This window comes from Podarcis cretensis (genome assembly GCF_951804945.1).
Source record: "Podarcis cretensis genome assembly, chromosome: 16".
NCBI classification, from domain to species: Eukaryota; Metazoa; Chordata; class Lepidosauria; order Squamata; family Lacertidae; genus Podarcis; species Podarcis cretensis.
The window spans coordinates 25535519-25556347 of NC_137186.1; the positions used below are offsets into that span (position 1 = coordinate 25535519).

The 20829-nt window shown below is 46.3% G+C and overlaps 1 protein-coding gene across 3 annotated transcripts in view; it reads left to right on the top strand.

Annotated features, from left to right (window-relative positions):
• The window catches only part of OSBP2 (oxysterol binding protein 2), a gene marked incomplete at its 5' end in the record, with an annotated part of 154075 nt that overhangs the window by 19886 nt on the left and 113360 nt on the right, over positions 1–20829 (top strand). For 2 of the 3 annotated variants that reach the window (XM_079956592.1, XM_079956593.1), the window contains one exon: positions 8757–8965. In XM_079956592.1, the coding sequence (XP_079812718.1) occupies positions 8757–8965 (209 nt within the window). Of the gene's footprint in view, positions 1–8756; positions 8966–9042; positions 9822–20829 lie in introns of those variants that run through there. The other variant, XM_079956594.1, reaches the window with a different exon arrangement.

Genomic DNA, 20829 nt, shown 5'->3' on the forward strand with positions numbered 1-20829 from the left:
GTTCTGATTCGTAGGCAGTCTGGTGCTCAAAACTTGTTTGAGTAGCCACACGGCACAATTTGTTTTCAGAGGTTGTGCCTGCATTTTTCATTTCAGTTGGAGAGAGGGAAACTAGGACATGCATCGCCTGTTGATGTAAGTGTATCTGAGCACCTGGCTTCTCCTCCAAGGCTATTAATCATCCTACTCTGTGGCTCTGGAGACGAAAAGATGCGTTCCATGATGCAGCATTGCTTGGAGTCCTTGAGCCATCATGTGATGCGGCTTGATCAGAAACACAGCAAAGCACTCTGCCTTGGGTGCGTGGGAGTCTCAGAGAGGCAGCGCTTGGGCTCAAGGCCACTTCGGGTTGCATGTAAGAGAGGGACTGAGAGAATGAGGCCACACCGGAAGTTTCTGATTTGCCTAGGACCAATGGAAGAGGAATGACTTATATGTAGTGCAGCTTCCAAGGATGGTATATGGTGCGTCAGATGTTTGCCGAGTGTCTTCAGAAACTGTATTATTAGGACAGTAACAGAATCACAAAATCTACTGTCTTCTGTAAGACTTGAGATTTCTAGAAGTCCTGAGATGTTTTGCTGGCTGTGGGCTGATGGGAGTTGTAGTCCAAAACATCTGGAGGGCAGTGTTCGCAAACTCCCATTATTCTAGGTGCATTTTACGATAGGGAATTTCATTAGCGTGAGCAGTTTCTGAGTTCTGGGTGCAGTACTATGCCTAAGATTTCAGATGAAAACTGCAGAGTGTAACGAAAGGAGGACCTTTTTCTGCCTCCCCACTTACATCTACTCTCTGAAGACTGGTGAAGAGACCTTCTTAAGAATATTAAGGGGGTGGGCAGGGGAAGGACTAGACTAGGGGTGACCAGCTCCCAAGAGACTGTGATCTACTTTCTGAATTAAAATCTGGCAGTGATCTAGTTGTTGAGTTTTTTAAGGGGGAGGAAAGCCCCGTGTTTTAGGGGTTCAGCTTTCAGCTCAAAGTTGTTGAGCTTTTTTGGGGGGAGTCAAAGTTTTTGAGCTTCTGTGTGGAGAGCCAGTGATCTACCACAGACGTCCATTGATCTACCAGTAGATCACGATCTACCTGTTGGATGTGCCTGGACTAGACTATGGGAAAAATGAACATAATATTTAAGCTGCAGTTCCTTCGTTTTCAGCTTTGTATTCTTGTTATAAAAAAGCATGCCTAGACATTCCATTGCTGTGGTTATAACCTAGAAGTATGGTGCCATTTAGCACCTAGCTTTCATATCTCAGTTTCTAACACTGCTGGAGGGTTCTAAATTGGTGAAGGCTTCTTAAGGGGTATAGCAGTGTGGGGTGACGTCCACCTGCATCAACTCTAGGCTGGGTTTCAAGCAGCCTTCAAGGGATCAGTGTTAGAAATTAGCCAGGTGCTAGGCGCATTTTGCACCTGTCTGTCAACCACTTGCAGCCAAGTGAAGATGCCTGGGCGCCAGGATGGCTGCTGACATCTCCACCATCTGGAGATGCATGCCTGCAGATCATTGGATCTTGACTGTTTGCGCACACTAATACCACATCCTGTAGAATTCTGTCAGTTGTATTTTATCCGCACAATTAGAATGAATTTCAAGAAACAAAATGCTTTTTCTGTGCAGCCTGAGCGGGAGCAGTCACCATTAAAAAATAGAGGTGTGAGTAGGTCAGTACAGTATATATGTGGACTGTCCCTGGAGCAAGTGTCTTTAATTCTTTAAGTTCTCAAAGTTCTTAAGTAATCTACACTAGGCACATGTTTAACTGAGAATCAGTCACAGTCAGTCCATCATTTGAAAAATAAGACTTTGGAGCCATCCTACCACAAAATGGCAACAAGGCATTCTGCTTTAGCAACTGTAACCTTGGTTTAAGTAGCCATTTAGTGCCTAGCTAGCTTATATATTAGAGTTTCTAACACAGTTAGCGATATACATGTTCTGCTCTTGAACTGTTTTGTACCAGGGAAATGTTGTTGCACAATAGATTCTGCAATCTGTTACTCAATAAGTTTCCGCTACTGCAGCAGTTGTGCTGGATTTTTCAGCAGAATGTTAAAACTCACTCATCTGCTAGTACATGACACTGGTCTCTAGGAAATTTAAAAACCCAAATAAAATTTGACCCTTAAAACACACACACGGCATATAGCTAGCTTCCTTGTAGGGTGGAGTTGCAAATCCTTTTTACATCTGTCAGAGCTGCCCCTAGGTCCCAGCTCACAGAGGACCAACGCCCGATCGTCGTTATGTACAAAAGTCTTTATTGAAGTTCAACTTCCATTCCAAAGCCACAGCGCGCAGCCCTACATCTTAAACCCTAGACCGGCGAAGTCCCGTCTGAATCTCCTGCCCTCTGACACCAGTTTAAGATCCTAGCCCTGCTCCACCTTTTCCGTTGTTCTCTCCTCCTCTGGGTCCTCCTGCCCGCCGGGGCTTTCCCCTTTCTGGACTCTTCCGACGCTGAGTCGGCTGACTCCTCCCCCGTCTCCGGCGGGCTTTAGGACCCGGTTCCCAATCCTCATTCTCTGCTGTCCCGCGCTCCTGTACATTTGAACTTGCCTCTCGCGCCAACCCAGTGACCTTCCTCCTGACCGTCACACTGCTTCTGTCACTGCTTCCCTCTTCCGGGATACTGCCCGGATCTGACCTCCCCTCCGTTGTCTGGCTCTCCGACGGAGGCGTGGCCAGCCCTGAGTTATCTTCACTCCCTGGTGTGGAATCCTCTGCCCTCGATACCTGGGACTCTTCCCCCCCACTATGCTCTGGTGGGGAAGCTGGTCCTGATTTCCAACTGCTACTCTGGGAGTCCCTGCTGGCCCCTTGCTCCTGGAGTGTCCCCCTTGGGAATCCCCTTGCCCTGGCCACTGGCGCCCCCTTCTGTGAATCTTCCGATTCGCTGGAGAGGCTCATGGAATCTCTCGGGCCACTGTCATCTTCTTCTACGCTGCCCTCAGATTCTTCCCCTTCGCTCTCCATCTCCCCTCTTCCCTGTGCTTCTGCTCCTGAGCCCCTGACAACATCCTTTAATGAATCAACTATATTGGCTTCAGAACAGCTTCGTAGACACCGGAAACAGATGAGATCACTTCCCCAAACTTGAGAATCAGCAAAATACAGCATGTATTGGTGTAAACATCAAAAAGGTATTCTCGTTTAAAAATGAGGTGAATATTGGGGGGAAAGCCCCATTGCCCTGGCCCATATGCAGCAAGCAAGCATTGGTGACTAGACAGACAAGTCATTAAGGGTATCTGGTAATTATACCTCACTGTTGTGACAAGAAGATATGTGTACGTGGTTGCAGTCACCCATTTCATACAACACTTACTCTTTGGGATGCCTTCTTGACAAGGTTTGAAATTAGCAGGGCGCCAGGTGCATTTTGTACCTAAAGATTCTCCATTTGCGAGCACCTCAAACAGTCTGGGTGCCATTTTTGCACCTGGCTGACACTCAAGGATTACTGAAATGTATGTGCTTTGAAGCCTCGAAGTATATGCTAAAGATAGACAATATGTTAAGGTGTTTAACAATAAAGAGCGAGAGTGTTTTGAAAATTGAAGTATGGTACCAATATTTTTTATTGTAAACACCAAATTAAACATGTATTAACAATTTCTGTTAAAAGTGTGATATTCACAATGTGTCACTTATGTGAATTGCATATTCGTTTATGCTTATCAAAATAATAAAAAGAAAGTTTTCCTGACACCCTCTCACCAAATGATGACTGTTCTGGCACCCACAATCCAAGTCCCAGAAGCTATTTGGCTCCTAGCTTTTCTATCCCAGTTTCTAACAATGCTTACTGATTTCATTATGGTGTCAAGATCACCCTGAACCTTTTGGAGACAGTATGTCCTCAGGACTAAATGAGTCTTGGAATCATGTGCTACCACTCACAGTGATTCACTGGACAATTCTGTCCCTTTTAATTTTTCTACTTCTTTTGACTTTGTGTCCTCTTTGATGTGCTGTAGCATGTGCTTCTATGCTCAAGAGATAAGTGTCCCACTGGTTTTCTCCATCCTAATAGGCTTCCATTATCCTAGCAGTGCACACTTCCAGACCAATTCCATTTTGCAGGTGGGATTAAACTGTAGTCCAGCAAATTCAGGTTACAGAACATGGATTTGGTGCTCTTGTGCAACAAACATGTTTCCAAAAATAAGAAGCCAAAACAAAAAACCAGTAAGGTATAACTTCTCTGCAAAATAAAATTGAAATGCCTGCTCAGACAAGGTTGGGAAGTGACCTTAATTAATCTTTTCAACCAAACATGCTCCTATAAGGTTTCAGCTTATATCTGAGGTGGCAATTAACAATGTATGGAATTCTTCACACAATTTTTACTTAACCAAGTGATAAACATTAGGTGTTTAAAACAGTGTTCCATGTGTATTTTGGAGAAGCATTCTATTCTCAATTCCTTATTAGATGCCCTCTTGCTAATATCCTTCTGTTTGTTAATACCAGCAAAAATGACCGAAGGTTGATGTTCAGTTCGAGCATTATCTTTGTGTGTGTGTGTGTGTGTGTGTGTGTGTGCGCGCGCGCCTACATAGTAATCCAGGACTGTCTCTCCCCTACTCCCTCCGTGCATGCTTCTTAAGGATTATCTCATATTTGAGACTGGAAACTTGCCCATGTATTTTTGTTATTCAGTTGTTGAGATGCTAACACTGAGTAGGAAAATCTGTCGAGATACTGGGCTATTCACTGCTGAAGGGCACCTTTACGGCTCTGTGCATAGCAGTAGATGGGGAAGTGTCTGCTGAGAGCACTCTGGGAGTGTCTGCGTGCAAGTAGGGAAAATAGATTTCCATGTTATCTTTAAAAGTGATCATTAAAAAAACAAATCTCCCTTTAAAAAATAATCCCTTTTTGAGAGTAAAGGAGCTGGTCAACATACTCTGGAATGCAGTCTAGCTGTTTTGATTTGTTGAAGTTATCCTCTGGGAATGTGCATGTGTCTGGAAGTAATTCACGAATGACTGATTTCCAAGCAAAGTCTTGAGCAAGACACGTGCAGCTTGCTGAGCACTGCGATCCACGTTGGCAGCATTGTGAGCTCTGCTCATTCTGTTTGTTCCAAGTTACCTCCCTTTGAAACGCAAGTTATCTGGGTAACTTAAAATAAAACGTTAGAAACTTCTTAAAACAGCTAATCCATTAAAATAAGCTAAAAAAACCCTGCAAGTTGCTGTTTAATTGAGATTAAACCAGCCAGTGTGCTAAAACATTTAAAAGTCTGGTAAAATAAAGCAGGTTTTGCTTGATGCTGGAAAATGCATTGGAGCAGGTGAGCTTCTTGGGGAGAGCATTTTGGAACTGGGGTGCCACTAGTTGGGAAGGCCTTATTTCCAGTAGCACCTGCACCACGCCTGGGAGGACAGGGAAACCCAGAGAATGACCTTTGAGGATCTCAAAGGATAGCAGAGGCACATAAGGAGATGGGTACTTTGGCCCCAACACACTAAGAGTTTGTAAGTCAGGACCAGAACTTTGAACTGCTCAAAGCAGCTGATCCCAGTACAGTCGTACCTTGGTTCTAGAACAGAATGTGAACAGTTCGAAAACCAAGGCATGGCTTCTGATTGGCTACAGGACACTCCTGTAGTCAATCGGAAGCTGCGCCGGACATTTGGCTTCCAAAAACCGTTTGAAAACAATCACTGGGTTTTGATCGTTTGGGAGCCGATTTGTTCAGGAGCCAAGGCGTTTGAGATCCAAGGATTGACTGTAGCAGCCGTATTATGAAATAATTGCAGTTTTCTGCATATCTTCCTTTCAGGTTTACATTTGCATATGGTTTCCATGAATATGGCTTCAGATGCCAAACGGAAGCTGGTGGGTGGGTTGGATTCGCTTAACCATCTGGATGGGCACCTGGGACTGTGCAACCTGCACTTAAATTTAGCAGCTTCTTAGCTGTTGGGATTTTACATCTTCATTTCTGATAATTTTGCATTTGCCTTGGTTGCAGCAAAACCGTGATGCCTTTAGTAAAAATAACCAGGAAGGTCTTAAGCAACCCTACAGAGGCAGGAAATTGCGCACGGCACGGCTTAGGTTCTGCTTAGCTGAGTTGGTAGAGCAACTTCCATTCAGAAAGTCCCAAATTCAGTTCCCAATGGCATCTCCATGCAGGGCTGGGAATGTGCTGTCTTGAAACCCTGGAGAGTCGCTGCCAGTCAGGGTAGACAGTACAGAGTGAGATAGAAGCGGGTTGCATAAATGTTCCAAGTGCGCCAGAATACAGTTGAATCATCCCTGCAAAATAGTGACAATCTGGAAGCTACCCAGACATAGGAAATAGGCTTGTTTTTGTCTTCCTTCTTAATATCTTTTTCAGAGTGTACTCAGAAAAGAGCAACCAAAATGTTCAAGGGGGTGGCACAGCTCCCCTATGAGGAAAGGTTAGTGAGCTATGGAATTTGCTTCCACAGGAAGTGTCAGGGGACTGCCATCAGAACGGGTGGGAGGCAGAGGAATACAGAGAGCCTCCCATGCTTCTGAGGAGCAGCTCCTTGTCCAACAGTGGGGAAAGCCATACCTCCAGTGGAGCAGAGGGGGAAGGGGAAAGCCGAGCGAGGAGAGGTCTTGAAGATGCTACTGAGAGCCCAAGCGCCTCACCTAGCCCAGCCAGGCAGGAAACAGGCACACCGTTTCCATCGCCCAGTTTGCGCACAGGGGTGAAACGTAAGGAAGGGAGGCGGAGATTTGGGGTGTCTAAGTTATTATGCTGGGGGAGAGGGACCAGAAGAGGCCACTCCCGGAATCTGCAAGTGACTGAGACGGACATGAACTTTCTGGTTCTGCACTGTAAATAGTTTGCACAAATAAAAACCTGTTAAAGACAGGTCGGAGTCCTGCCTGGTTACTCGTGAGCAACCACCTCACCACCTGACAGGAAGTAATGACAGCCACCAACTTTGATGGGTTAAAAAAGGATTCATGGAGTTTAAAGCTCTAAGTAGTTACTTGCTAGAATGACTGTCTTCTGTCTCTGCTGTTGGAGGTCCAAATGCCAGCTGCTGGGAATTGGGGTGGGGGTGGGGGTGGGGAGAGGGTTGTTACACTTCCCACGGGCATCTGGATGACCACTGTGAGAACAGGATGCTGGACTAGGTGGGCCTTTGTCCTGACCCAGCAAGGCTGCACTTACGTTCTTAGGTATAAATCTAATAATTAGATTTTGAAACTGTGGCAGGGGCTGACTTGTTTTTAATATCTGTGCAGTACCCAGAACACTTTGGACTCTTCATACAGCAGGATTAGAATAATATGCAGCAATACTAGTTTATGCTGAGAAAAAGACCACTTTCCTCACAGTCTCACCGTTTTCACACGCCCAGGGATTTCCAAAACTCAACCCTGTGGTTTTTTGTTTTTGTTTCTGCTGCCTTAAGTATGACTACTGCTGGGAAATTATAGTCTTCCTGCCGTCAAACCTTCCAGCTATTTTTGAGGCTTAGGGACCCCACAGCAAAGTAAACAGGCTTGTAGCAGACAGAGCTGAGTTTCCGGATAATTCTGTTTGTTCTTTGACAACTTATTGGCAAATATATGCTTTGCAACAGGACAACAGGTACGCAGGACAATTGAAACATTTTCACAAGGAGCTTAGACTTCTTGCTTGCTTGAGGGAGAATGTGTCTCTTTTGATATATAACATTGTCAGTTGGCATTACTTAAGGCACACCCACTACTGTAGTTTCATCTGTCAAGGCTAAAACACTCGGTTTCATCCAATTTGTCATACACAGGTGACTCCTTAGCAGATGCACAGCAGCCTTCACCAGTGTGGTGTGCTCCAGATGTTTGGACTACAACTCTGTAGTGCATAGCTGCCTGGGGCTGATGGGGGTTGTTGTCCGGAACATCTGGAAGGCACTAGGTTGGTGAAGGCTGATTTTAAGGTGCCACTTGCTTTGAGTTAAGTTTATACAGTGGTACCTCGGTTTATGAACTTAATCCGTTCCTTAGTCCGTTCTTAAACCAAATCCATTCTTAAACCGAGGCGCACTTTCCCTAATGAGGCCTCCCGCTGCCTGTGCCCTTCCATCATTCGGCTTCCGGCAGTAGACCGCGGTAAAGTTTGCAAACCGGAACACTACTTCTGGTTTCGTGGTGTTCGTAAACCGAATAGTTCGTAAACAGGACTGTTCGTAAACCGAGGTACCACTGTACTGAAATCTAGGGTTTTATTTCTGTGTTACCAGTTTTGGTTTCAGTATATATGCAAAACAAGCGAGGCATCAGGAAGCTTTGCTGATCTATGGCAAATCACCCAGAGATGTACAGTACTAGTAGATCCAGGATTCCACAGTGAAGGCACTGCGTACAGCAGAGCTTTCCAAACTTTTCATATTGGTGACACACTTTGTAGACATGCATCATTTTGTGACACAGTAATTCAGTTTTACTAGCAAACCAGAGGTTAAACTAACCCCTTTGCAGCCCCGAGAGGAGCATTCACGCAACACACTTACAGACTGCAGCTGACTTACTAATGTGTCGCGACGCACAGTTTGGAAAGCTCTGGTGTTCAGTGTTTCTTGGCACAGTTCAAACCAGGACCTGCTGCCTGAAGGAAGTTTTACTTGATGCAGTCACGTGGGAATCCTGCTTTCAGTGCCTAGGGAAGTCCTGGCTGGGGAGGTCCCCCATCCCCTCTTGCTAGCCTTGATCAGAAGGTGAAACCCAAGGCGCTTGCTTATGCTTCTTCCCTTGTTCCTTTTTGCAGGACTCAAGCTGAAATGGCTCACACCTGTCGGGGAACCATCAACTTGTCAACGGCTCACATCGACACAGAGGACTCCTGTAACATTGTGCTTTCCAATGGGGGAAGGACATACCACCTGAAGGCTCACTCAGAAGTGGAGCGGCAGCGATGGGTCACTGCTTTGGAGCTGGCCAAGTCCAAAGCCATCCGCATGAGGAACAACCAGTCAGGTAGAGTCCGTGCTTGGTGGGGAGGATCTTTCTGTAGGCCCCTCCTCTCCTGCAGAACACCCCAGTGGCAGAAGAAGTTGCAGGGGAAACTGGGGTCGGAGGAAGCATTGCACTGTTGCTTGAGAATTGCACCGTCCTTAGTGGAGGTGCAATGTCGTAAAAGGAGCACTGAGCTAAATCTTGGCTCCTACACCAGAAAACTAAACAAATCACTAGATTCTAATTCTTAATGTGGGTGCTGCAGGGGCTGGTTATGCAAGGCTCCTTAAGGTTCTGCAGCCGGAGGGAGGTGCCTTGCATGCCTGACCGTCTCCTCTAAGAATTTGGATAGGTCAGCATGAATCAGCAGAGCAAGCAGCTTTTCCACACAGCTGTGAGCTTGGGCCCAAAGGAGTTCAGAAGCAGTACTTCAGCCTTTTAAAACCAGAAATCCACAGGGCCCGTTATATCTTGACCAGACCTTCCATCCAGAATCTCTTTATTTTAACTGTTAATACCTTCGACACAAACACACAGTCTTAGGGTGGCGTAAAGGTCTTGCTGCTGTGTTGAGTGACAGCGATACTAATGTTACATTTGACCGAGATGGAATGAAGAGGGCTTTCCAGGCTAGCAAATGAACTTGGGAGGTGTTGGTTTTCTGTGACACAGTCTTCAAGACGGTGCCCACCGGTGGTGACCTTATCAGGCTTCAGGTTTGCGGGGTGGGAAGCTGCCTTGCACAACTCACGCTTCCTTTTCGGTAGTGTGCGAGCTGTTGGTGAAGGCCCAGGGATGCTGTGCCGCGTCTCACCCTCCGCCACAGGTCAAGCAATGACTACCAGCCGTGTGTGCCTCACGACCAGCCAGGGACTTGGTAAGGCACGTTGTCAGCCTGTTTAATTAAAAGAGCAGGGCAGCATCTGACAAGCCCCTGTGTGTGGCCCATCAGGAGGGGCTGGGAGAGACCCCTGCCTGAATCCCCAGAGAGCCTTATAGGGGTTGTGAATGGCAGACAAGTGTGCAGGGGGAAATGGGGAAAAGTAATGTGGATGTAAAAGTGGACAGGTTGTCCCTGTATTCTCTTCTCTTTCCTCGTCTCTGCAGTTACTAGTTGGAAAGGGCCGTAGCTCACTGGTTAGGGTACCCATTTTGCATGCAGAAGGTCCCAGGTCCAATCAGTCAATGTTTATTATGGCAAAGCAGCCAGCATACACCCAAGGTTCAATCCTTGGTGTCTTCTGATAGGGCTGGGAATGTCCCCCTGGTCTGAAACCCTGGACAGCTGCTCCCATTCGGACTAGACAGTGTTGGGTTAAATGGACCAGTGGTCCAACTTTGGTATAAGACAGCTTCCTGTGTTTTGGTTTGAAGGGGTCAGAGGTTGTGCAACTATGCAACCCCTTCCTCAGTCTTACTTCTCCCTCACAATTTCCAGCCACTTGAGGGTTTCTACAGGAGACCGTTTGTCGTGATATAGTTTCAGAAGGTAAATTTGCAGCAGGTTTATTTATAGAGGAACTGTAAAATCTTAAAAAACAGATATTCAAGGCTGCAGTAAGGGGGGTGGGGTAGGAGGGCAGGGGGAAGCAGCTTTCCCCAGGACAGTCTTCCCCAGCCTGATACCCTACAGATTTTTTTTTGGGGGGGGGGACTACAGCTCCCATCAGCCCCAGCCAACATGGCAAATGGCCAGGGTTCATGGCAGTTGTAGTCCAAAAGGTGCCAGGTTTGGGAAGGCTGCCCTAGGAGTAATACTGGAAGAACCTTCCTTTGGAATGAATAGAACAGTTCTCCTAAGCAACATGCTTGAGTAATGAAAGGAAGGTGGTGGTATTATATTTTGGGACTGCTGTATGGAGATAATAAACATTTAAGATACATCAGGGCCATTTCCAGGGCTTCTAGGAATGCTTCTGCACGTATGAAAATAGTAACATAAACAACGTCTTAGGCACAGCTTCCAAGACTGTAAAGCAGGTGTGACCAGTGTGGTGCCCTCCATATACTTTGGACTACAGTTTCCATAACTCCTGACCATTGGTCCTGCTGATGGGAATTGTAGTCCAACAGCATCTAGAGGGCACCATATTGGTAACCTCTTGCTATAGAAGTGGTTCTCAATTAATTATATGTTAACAAAGCTATTAAACTCTTTCTTCCCACCCTTCCTGAACCTTTTTGCTGTCAGCCTGTCATTGTGCTATTACCTTGCCCTGAATCACTTTCTACCAAAGATGATTCTGCTTCTCTCTCTCTCTTTCCCCCCACCAACACATGCACACAGATTCCTTTAGAATGTCACATTATTCTTCCTCTCTTTTCCCTAGCCCAGGCCCCCTCAGCCATGTGTTCATTAAATCCACACCCATTAGATCCAAATTCAGTACTTTGTCAACTTGGCCAGACTTGTTTCCCCTCTGTCTGTTCGCAGGGATGGATGCATTTGCTATCTCCTTTCTGACACTCTTGACTTCAGGAAGCCCCAGTTTCATTCCACTTTGAAGGAGAGCAATGTCATAACACAGATTAAAGGGATTTTTAATCCTCTTTAGAGACCATAAAACCACGTTTTGCCTACATCTGGCACTAAAAATAAACAAGCAGTCCACCCCAGGATTTTTTCAGTGCTCTCTCTCTCTCTGCCTGCCTGCAAGTCTGATTAATTCCTGCTGACTTTAATGGAATAAGTATAGCGGTTTGGTATAAAAACCTGCTGAGTCTCCCCTGCAGAAGCTGGTGGGGTGGGGGTTGCCCAAGGGACGTAGGAGCATGTTGCCCTTTTATGAAGGCTGCTGGGCATCTTTTTAATTAATCATGCCCTACAAGCCCTCCTGTTATTTCTGCTTCTTTTCATCACACAGGCTGGTTGTGTTTGCTTGGGCTTAATGGGTGTGAACATTATGCAACATGAGCTGGCTGCTTGGTTGCCGGGTCACTTGGGGTTGCCACTTGCTCGCTTCTAGCCTCCTTGAATGAAGGGTCTTTTCTCTTGCTCTCATCTCTGAGAGCTGGCACGTGCTCCCTGCCCCCCAGTGAGCATCAGGATCTGCCCCCTCACTTCCATCAATCTAGTTCCAAAGCTTTGCACCTAGTATAAAGGCAGGGTTGCATCATCAAGATGCCCTTCAGCTGCAGATCCCTTTGCAAAATCACAACTGCCTCATCTGGGATAGAACAATGTTTCATTTGATCAGGAAATTTGTGTGTGGCTCCAGAACCTGAATTTCCTACCTGTTGCCTGAGGCTTCCTTCCTGTGTTGGCTGAAGAAGAGAGTCCCGATGAGCAAAAAATAATAATTTCCCCTCATCAGTAAATCACTAGAGCGTAAATGCCATCTTTCTAAGGCTGGAGGAGAAAGGGCATGATGCCCTTTCCACACTAGTGTGACTTTAAATCAGAATCTTTAGTGTGAATTTAAATGAGAGCCTTTGGCTTTTGGGCTTCCTGTTAGGGCACCTGGTTGGCCGCTGTGAGAACAGGACCTTTGGTGGTTCTTACATTCTTAAAGCGACGTGGAGCCTTGCACAGATGGAGATGCTGGCTTACACATTTCATACACCTTGCTGGGCTGTAATACTGACATTCACATCTGAGGGTTGTTGTAGCTGTAGGCTGACTCTCTGCGCTTCAAGGGAGATGGACTCCTTTTGTACTGTTTACAGTGCTGCATGCAGTCTGTTTTGATCCATTTGCGCACGCTCTGTCTTGCCAGCTGGCAAACCTTTCTGAACCTGGCACTCCTGTTTGGTGCTTTTGCCCTGGGAGAGGAAGGGAAGGCAGAAGAGTACAAGTGCAAGTTGTGTGTGTTAGAATTCCTTAACTGCACTATAGCCTCTGCACACACCTGGGTTGCATCGTAATATGGTGGTGCTACACCTCTTTTTTTCTTTCCAACTTCAGGTGGGTTTTATTTTAAAAGCCACACAATTCAGCACGCTCAACAGCACAATCTAATGAGATACATAAACCTATTAAATAAACAATACAGTCATACCTCTGGTTAAAGTTGCTTCAGGTTGAGCGTTTTCAGGTTGTGCTCCGCGGGGACCCGGAAGTAACAGAACACGTTACTTTCGGGTTTCACCGCTCGCGCACATGCAGACGGTCAAAATGTTGTCATCGCGCATGCGATGGTGAATCGCGACGTGCAGACGCGGGCTGCGTTCGCTTCAGGATACGAACAGGGCTCCGGAACGGATCCTGTTCGTATCCAGAGGTACCACTGTAAAGTGACAAAATAAGTAAATGAAACCCCATCACAGTCGAAAGTCCATTGGCTTCACGTTTTATTTACAGATTTTTAATACTGCCTATTAGCAATAAGTTCCCTGCCAGCAGGAGAGCAAGTGGGAAATTGGGCCCTTGTGTGGCTGGGACAACCCAGTCAGATAGGTGGAGCATCATCATCAATCAACCACCAGTTTCTTGACCAATCTCTAGCCGCTGTGTTCCAGGATCTCATTACATCCTCTGTCTCTTGATTCAGTTCAGACCCTTGTGATACTCCCCCCCCCCCAAGTCTTGGATAACTAGTGCAGGAACACTGTGGGTGAACATGAGATCTAGTACCCTCCAATATAATTTGGCCAAAGGGCAGATCTCTGCTTTTAGCAGCACAAGATTCCACCCAGACAAACCCTTGTGAGTTAGGATCTACTTGACTCCTGGCAGCAACAGAGTTTCCAGCATGACACCAAACTCTGGTGTGTGTGTGTGTGTGTGTGTGTGTGTGTGTGTGTGTGTGTGTATTGTGCCTGCCTGGGGGAGGGCTGGTGGGGTGCTAAGCTTTTCACCCCAGGCTTTTCGGAGTGATTTTGCTCAGCTGTGTATTTCCTCCTCCCTGCTGTGTCCTTGGTGCCCCCTAGTGGCAGCTGTTTTACTTGTGGGATTTTCCAGGAATAAAGTTCTGACCTTCCAGAATCTGTGCCCTCCTTCCATGTTTTCCAGTGCTTTTTTCTAACCGCACACTCACCCTTGCTTTCCCTCTCTTTCCCCTACTGCCCTGTGATGGACATCCCGGTTGTGAAAATCTCCAACTATATCTGTTTCAAATGGAAGCATTTAGATCAAATAGTCCTCCAGTGATTTATTTGCTTGGTGAATATAAAACACAGCAGCATCAGAGCTGTAATACTGAGCCATTACTTCAGCCATGGGGAACCTTTGGCTATTCAGACATCGCTGAACTACGACTCCCACCATCCCTGGTCATTGGCCACACTTGCAGGGGCTGATGGGAATTGTGGTTCAGCAACATCTGAAGGGCCAAAGGCTCCCCATTTCTGCCTTACTTGAAAGAGGTGCCATGGAATTGAAATGCAGTGTCACATATTGTTCTTCCACTGCCCTGTTTGCCTGAAAAGCTTCTGTTTTGTCTAGAACATTGTACGTATTTGTGCCTGTTTGAAAACATTTTTCTTTGTTTTGTCTTTTTGCTTGCACTTGATGTCCTTTTGCCTTCATGTTTCCTGCCACTGTAAAACTTTTTGGTGGAGGGATGTATATATGTATGTGTGTGTTCATTTCAGCTGCTGGGTTCATATATATCCACTCTCTTCCACTGTTACTGATGCCATTAATAATTGTGTCACACGTTTACCATTTCCATCTTTTCTGCTGTTCATCAATAAATGTTGCATGCATGTAACCTTTTGTGGCTTATTTTGTTCGTTTGCTTTTCCCTGCTTCAAATAGCAAAACCTAAGAATTTCATTCTGTGGGCCGCACACGGTCAGGTTTCCTTCCTATTTTCCATTTTCTTTAAGCTTTCATTTCTATATTTGTTTAGAGCAGCTTTTCTCAATCTGTGGGTCCCTGGATGTTGTTGGACTACAACTCCCATCACCCCTAGCTAGCAAGGTCAGAGCTCAGGGATGATGGGAGTTGTAGTCCAACAACATTTGAGCACCCACAGGTTGAGAACCGCTGGTTTAGAGCATTTGTACTCCAACTCTTCACCCAAAAATGCTTCCAGGGTGGCATATGTGTGATTAGTTAAAACAGTCCTTGCCTGCAGGCTTCCAATTTAAAAGACATGTCACATAAGGGAAAAGGGCAAGGAGGGAAGAGGGGTGAAAGCAGACTCAAGCACCACATTATTAAAGTTAAGCAGTAGTTCTTATAACTCCCAGAAAGTGCTTAGCAACATTTCTCAGAAGTGCACATGCATGCTATAAGTGGACACATTCTCCAGTTTGCTTTAAACATGCATCAAGCTTCCCAGTCTTCTGTTCTCCACCAGATGCTTACCACCAATTTTGCCCTGCTTTAACACCACACAATAATCTGCTTTTTGCCCAGCTATACTACAGAAGCATGGAGTGTGGGATGGCAATGGGACCAGCAGTGGAAAGGGAAGCCCCCTGCTCTCTCTGTGAGAACCGGGGGTTAATGGTTATGGGCTGGGAGGGTCAAGGCTAAGTTGGGTGTAGAAGGGGAATATTCCTGTAAATCATTGGTCTTCTGGTAGATCCCTGACTCTCTTATGTCTGCCCTAAAGTAGCATTGTCAGGAAGCTTTTATGGTAACATAAAAGCTTGAGTTTTGCTTTCCACAGCAAAGGATGGTGTTGGCTCTTGATGTGTTTAAGGATTAATTGCTGGCAAGCCAGCAGTGTTCTGTCTCCTCCAAAGCAGATCCGTAGCCCCTTCTTACAGGTATGATGCATAGAGCCCAGGCCGGATCTACACAGATCTGGAAAAGGCTATTAAAAACACTATTAAAAAATACAGCTCCCAATGCAATTTGCCATTGGCGACAGATTGCTGCTCTACAGCGCCCTCTGGTGTCACATTTTTTATAATGCATTTTAAACGTCATAACTCACCAGTGTAGATTAGTCCCCAGTGTGGTATAATGGGTAGAGTGTCAGATTAAGACTTTGAAGACCAGGGTTCAAATCCCCACTTAGCCATGAAATTCACAGGGCGACTTTGGGGGCCAGTCACTGCCTTTCTCAGCCTAACCTACGTAACAGGGTTCTTTCTGGGGATTAAATGAGGAGGGGGGAACCATGTATGCCACCTTGAGCTCCTTGGAGAAAAAGGTGGGATATAAATACAATTAAATCAATCAATAAACAAGCAAGCAAGCAGAGAAGAGAGGGGTTGGCCTACTGATGTTTTGTGGGGAAAGTTGTGAGGCTCTGTGCTAGAGTAAACCCCATCCCTGTTTGGGTCCTCTCAACTTGTAGGGCTGCCTGAACATTCATATGACATTCATTCATTCATTCATTCATTCATTCATTCATTCATTTCATTTATATACCACCTTTATCTGCCAAGGAACTCAAGGTGGTGAATCTGGTTCTCCCTCCCATTTCATCCTCACAACAACCCTGTGAGGTAGCTTAGGCTAAGAGATGGTGACTGGCTCAAGGTCACCCAGTGAGCTTAATGGCTGAGTGGGGATTTGAATCCTGGTTTCCCAGGTCTTAATCCAACACTCTTAACCATTTCACCACACTGTCGCTAAAACAGTATGTGATCAAACTGATTAAGACTGTTCAAAGGTCTTGGAACATTATTTACTTTTCTCTGAAAATTTGCTTTCACAATTCTGGGCATAGTGCCTGATTACCCTGCTTGCTTTGACACCAAAATATGTTGTTGGGCAAAACCACACAGAATGTGGCTTTCTCAAAAGTTGACCAACACAGATGCTAATGCAACAATTCAATGCCACGTTTAAAGCGTAACTAATTTATTACAGTGTAAGCTTTTTCTGGACTGTAGTTTAACTCTGTAATAAATTTGTTAGGATTGGCCCTGCTTAGAGTAAAACCACTGAAATTAATGGACCTCAGTTAGTCATATCCATTAATTTCATTGGGTCTGCTCTGAGCAATACTAGCACTGCATACAAAAAGACTGGTGTTCTTACTGTGACAGGCTAACACAGAGTGACCCCTCTGGAAGATGCAGAAGTCTCTCCCAATGAGGGCAACCTCTGGTGCTATACCTTGCCTGCTTGGAATGCTTCCTAATTGTTATATAGCACAAATATTTCCCTGCCTCAGTTCAGCTGTTCCTTGCAAATTAAGCTGGAATTTAGCAGCAGCTGCTGTGATAATTTATTTGTACTGGAGAAAAGAAATATATAACATGCAGGCAATATTCCAGGATATGAAAAAGTTGCTGGACCCACCACCTTTTTCTGGGTCTCTCGTAAGAATTACAAAGCTTACAAAACATGGCTTACTGTTTCTATGCAAGAGAGAATGTCTGGGACAGTTACTCCCTATAGAAATTTGAACATTATGCTGGTGGCCACAAGGTGGCTGTGTTGCATTTGTCTTTATCGTAGGGAATGCAGGATGGGGAGAGTATATTTGGTGCAATACTGTACATTGAAAGCAGTTGCATACCGCTTTAAGGAATTGTGCTTCTCCCAATGAATCCTGGGAGCTGTAGTTCATTGTTTGCTGCTGAGAGATGTTGAGAAGACCCCCTATTCCTTTCACAGAACTACAACTCCCAGAATGGTTTAGCAACCAATCTCTCTTCCCAGGGAACTGTGGGAACGGTAACTCTGTGAGGGGAACAGCGGTCCCCTAACAACTTTCAGCAGCCTTAAGAAACTACTGCTCCCAGGATTCTTTGGGGGAAGGCACAACGGTTTAAAGTGGGATGCTGCTGCTTTTAAATATTTTGTGCGGGTGGGTCCTAAATCACATGATGTCTCCCAGATGTTTCGGACAGTAGCAGTTGCTCTCAACCCACACCCTGTAGGACCACTATGCTGGTTTCCAGGAAGGGAGGAGGGAGGCTGTATAAGAAGGAAGTTGCATGGCATAAGCTGCCTGGTGACCTCGCTGACCAAGAAGCCAAGGGAAGCATTCTTAGGGGTATTAGCTAATACATACCCTCAGTTTATTGGCTAAACCTGTTGGAATAGGATTACTCCGGAAGTTCCAAGAAGCTGAGACGCACTGTTTGGTGCCTGCAGAATTCTCTCTGTGTGAGAGAACCATCTTGCAATCACTGGGATGTTCTCCCTGCGGTTCTTCAAATATGAACTTTCAGTTTCTAGAAGCTGTTTCTAACCAGACCTGCTGAGTGATCCACAATCTCCTTTGAAAGGGACCCTGCTGTTTTGGGGACGGCAGGGGGTGGGGAGGGAGAGATCCCCATCACATTTCTTTCCTGAGTGCAAGGAGCTAATGCCAAGGGTGCCCTCACTGATTCAAGTGGCAAAGTTGTGCCAGCACGGCTACAGCTGCTGGAGCAGGTAAGGACTATTTATAAAAGTCTATGTGGAGGGGTGGGTTGCAGCTGGGGCCTCTTTTGTGTGTGTGTGTATACCTGTAGGGAATAAAAGGGATGTGGGTGGCGCTGTGGGTTAAACCACAGAGCCTAGGGCTTGCCGATCAGAAGGTCGGAGGATCGAATCCCTGCAACAAGGTGAGCTCCTGTTGTTCAGTCCCTGCTCCTGCCAACCTAGCAGTTCGAAAGCACATCAAAGTGCAAGTAGATAAATAGGTACCGCTCCGGTGGGAAGGTAAACGGCGTTTCGTGCACCACTCTGGCTTCACTAGAAGCGGCTTAGTCATGCTGGCCACATGACCCGGAAGCTGTACGTTGGCTCCCTCGGCCAGTAAAGCGAGATGAGCACCGCAACCCCAGAGTCATCCGCAACTGGACCTAATGGTCAGGGGTCCCTTTACCTTTACCTGTAGATGTCCCAAATATGCCCACCCTCCTTGTCAGTAAAGGCAAAGTCCAGTCCTTCCCAAACATTATAGAACATGAGACTTTTAATTTCAGCGTTGAGGGCTCAAGCCCTATGTTGGGTGAAAGATTCTTTCATTGCAGGGGGTTGGGCTTGATGATCCTTGTGGTCACTTCCAACTCTGCAATTCTAAGATTAAAAGAGGCAGCAAGGACAAAGAACCATGGAGCCACTTCCCAGGCAGCAGGAAAAAAATGTAGCGCCTACCGTAGGCTGATTGTGGCCTTGCTGATTCTTTGAGAGAAGGAGACTAAATTCCTAGACAGAGTTTTATTTTGAATGTGTGTTTAAACAAAAGAACATTTCCCCAGTATTTCCATATTAGTGTAAAATACCAGACTAATCAATTTGCAGCTAAGGGAAAGCTACAAGCAGCTTGGTGAGATGTGTAATTGTTCTTGCAGGGAAGGAGCAGAGATTCCACTCCCCCCCCCAAAAAAAAAATGTAAATGGAACTATTTTGCACCTTATTAAAGAAGAATGTTTGCAAAAGGTGGGGAGAGAGAGAGAGCAGGGACACTTGGCTTCCTTGGAGTGCTTTGCAGTAGCTCACCACATCCTATACATGAAATGAAACGGATTGGGGACCTGTGATTGAATTGACTTGACCTCCCATAATTTCTAACCATTGAGCATGATGGCTGGGACTGATTGGGGTTTGGGGTGCAGCAACATCTGGAGGGCAACATCTGGAGGGCAACAGGTTGGCTAGTTCTTGAGTTTCTGTATGGATCACAAATTGGGAGCGGATGCTAAGCCTAGATGCAACAGCAGGGGACAACAGCGCTGCAGTAGTGGATGGGTGTTTACAGAAGCTGAGCAACAGTTTGTGTGTTTGCAATTAAGAGCCCAGTTTTATGATGCACAAAGGCTATCGTGTTCCTTGCTGGGTTTTAAAGTTGCAGTATTGTTGCCGTTTTTTGGAAGTGCCACATAAACACAAATAGGGCCCTGCTGAGCTTCGTTGCTTTGTGTGACGCACGCTCACCAAGTCTGCTGTGAATCAGCAGCAAATGGATTGCAATTCTCTTTTGTTTTGTTTTGTTTTTATTTAAAGGCAATTCTCTTCATTTTGAGGAGGAAATTAAAATGGAGGGAACTGCTTACAGGACTGTATAGGTAAAGGTAAAGGTACCCCTGCCCGTACGGGCCAGTCTTGACAGACTCTGGGGTTGTGCGCCCATCTCACTTAAGAGGCCAGGGGCCAGCGCTGTCCGGAGACACTTCCGGGTCACGTGGCCAGCGTGACATCGCTGCTCTGGTGAGCCAGAGCCGCACACGGAAACGCCGTTTACCTTCCCGCTGGTAAGCGGTCCCTATTTATCTACTTGCACCTGGAGGTGCTTTCGAACTGCTAGGTTGGCAGGCGCTGGGACCGAGCAGCGGGAGCGCACCCCGCTGCAGGGATTCGAACCGCCGACCTTTCGATCGGCAAGTCCTAGGCGCTGAGGCTTTAACCCACAGCGCCACCTGCGTCCCTACAGGACTGTATGACTTGTGCTAAATTCCCAAAATGAAAACAAACAAAAACATTTAAGGAAACGGAGGAAAATAATCAACTGCATGAAAGCAAATTGAAGCTGCCACTGTTAACGAAATATCAGGCAACTTAAAAATATGTGCTCTGCGGGTTGCCTTCCACTGAGTTGGCAGCAGCGGGAGCTTTCCCCCCTAAGCTGAAGGAAGTGAGGTCCCAGGACATAGCCAAAGTCACAGTGGGCTTCATTGGCACTTTTAAAAAGTTAAAATGAGCAGCTTGATTTGGGCTCTGCAACCACCCGGTTGCCAGTTCAGCATGTCTTGCCACAGGGACGTGGGTGGTTCTCTGGGTTAAACCACAGAGCCTAGAATTTGCCAATCAGAAGGTCGGCGGTTTGAATTCCCATGACGGGGTGAGCTCCCGTTGCTCCGTCCCTGCTCCTGCCAACCTAGCAGTTTGAAAGCACGTCAAAGTGCAAGTAGATAAATAAGTACTGCTCCGGCGGGAAGGTAAACGGCGTTTCCATGCACTGCTCTGGTTCGCCAGAAGCGGCTTAGTCCTGCTGGCCACATGACCCGGAAGCTGCATACCGGCTCCCTTGGCCAATAAAGCGAGATGAGCGCTGCAACCCCAGAGTCGGCCACAACTGGACCTAATGGTCAGGGGTCCCTT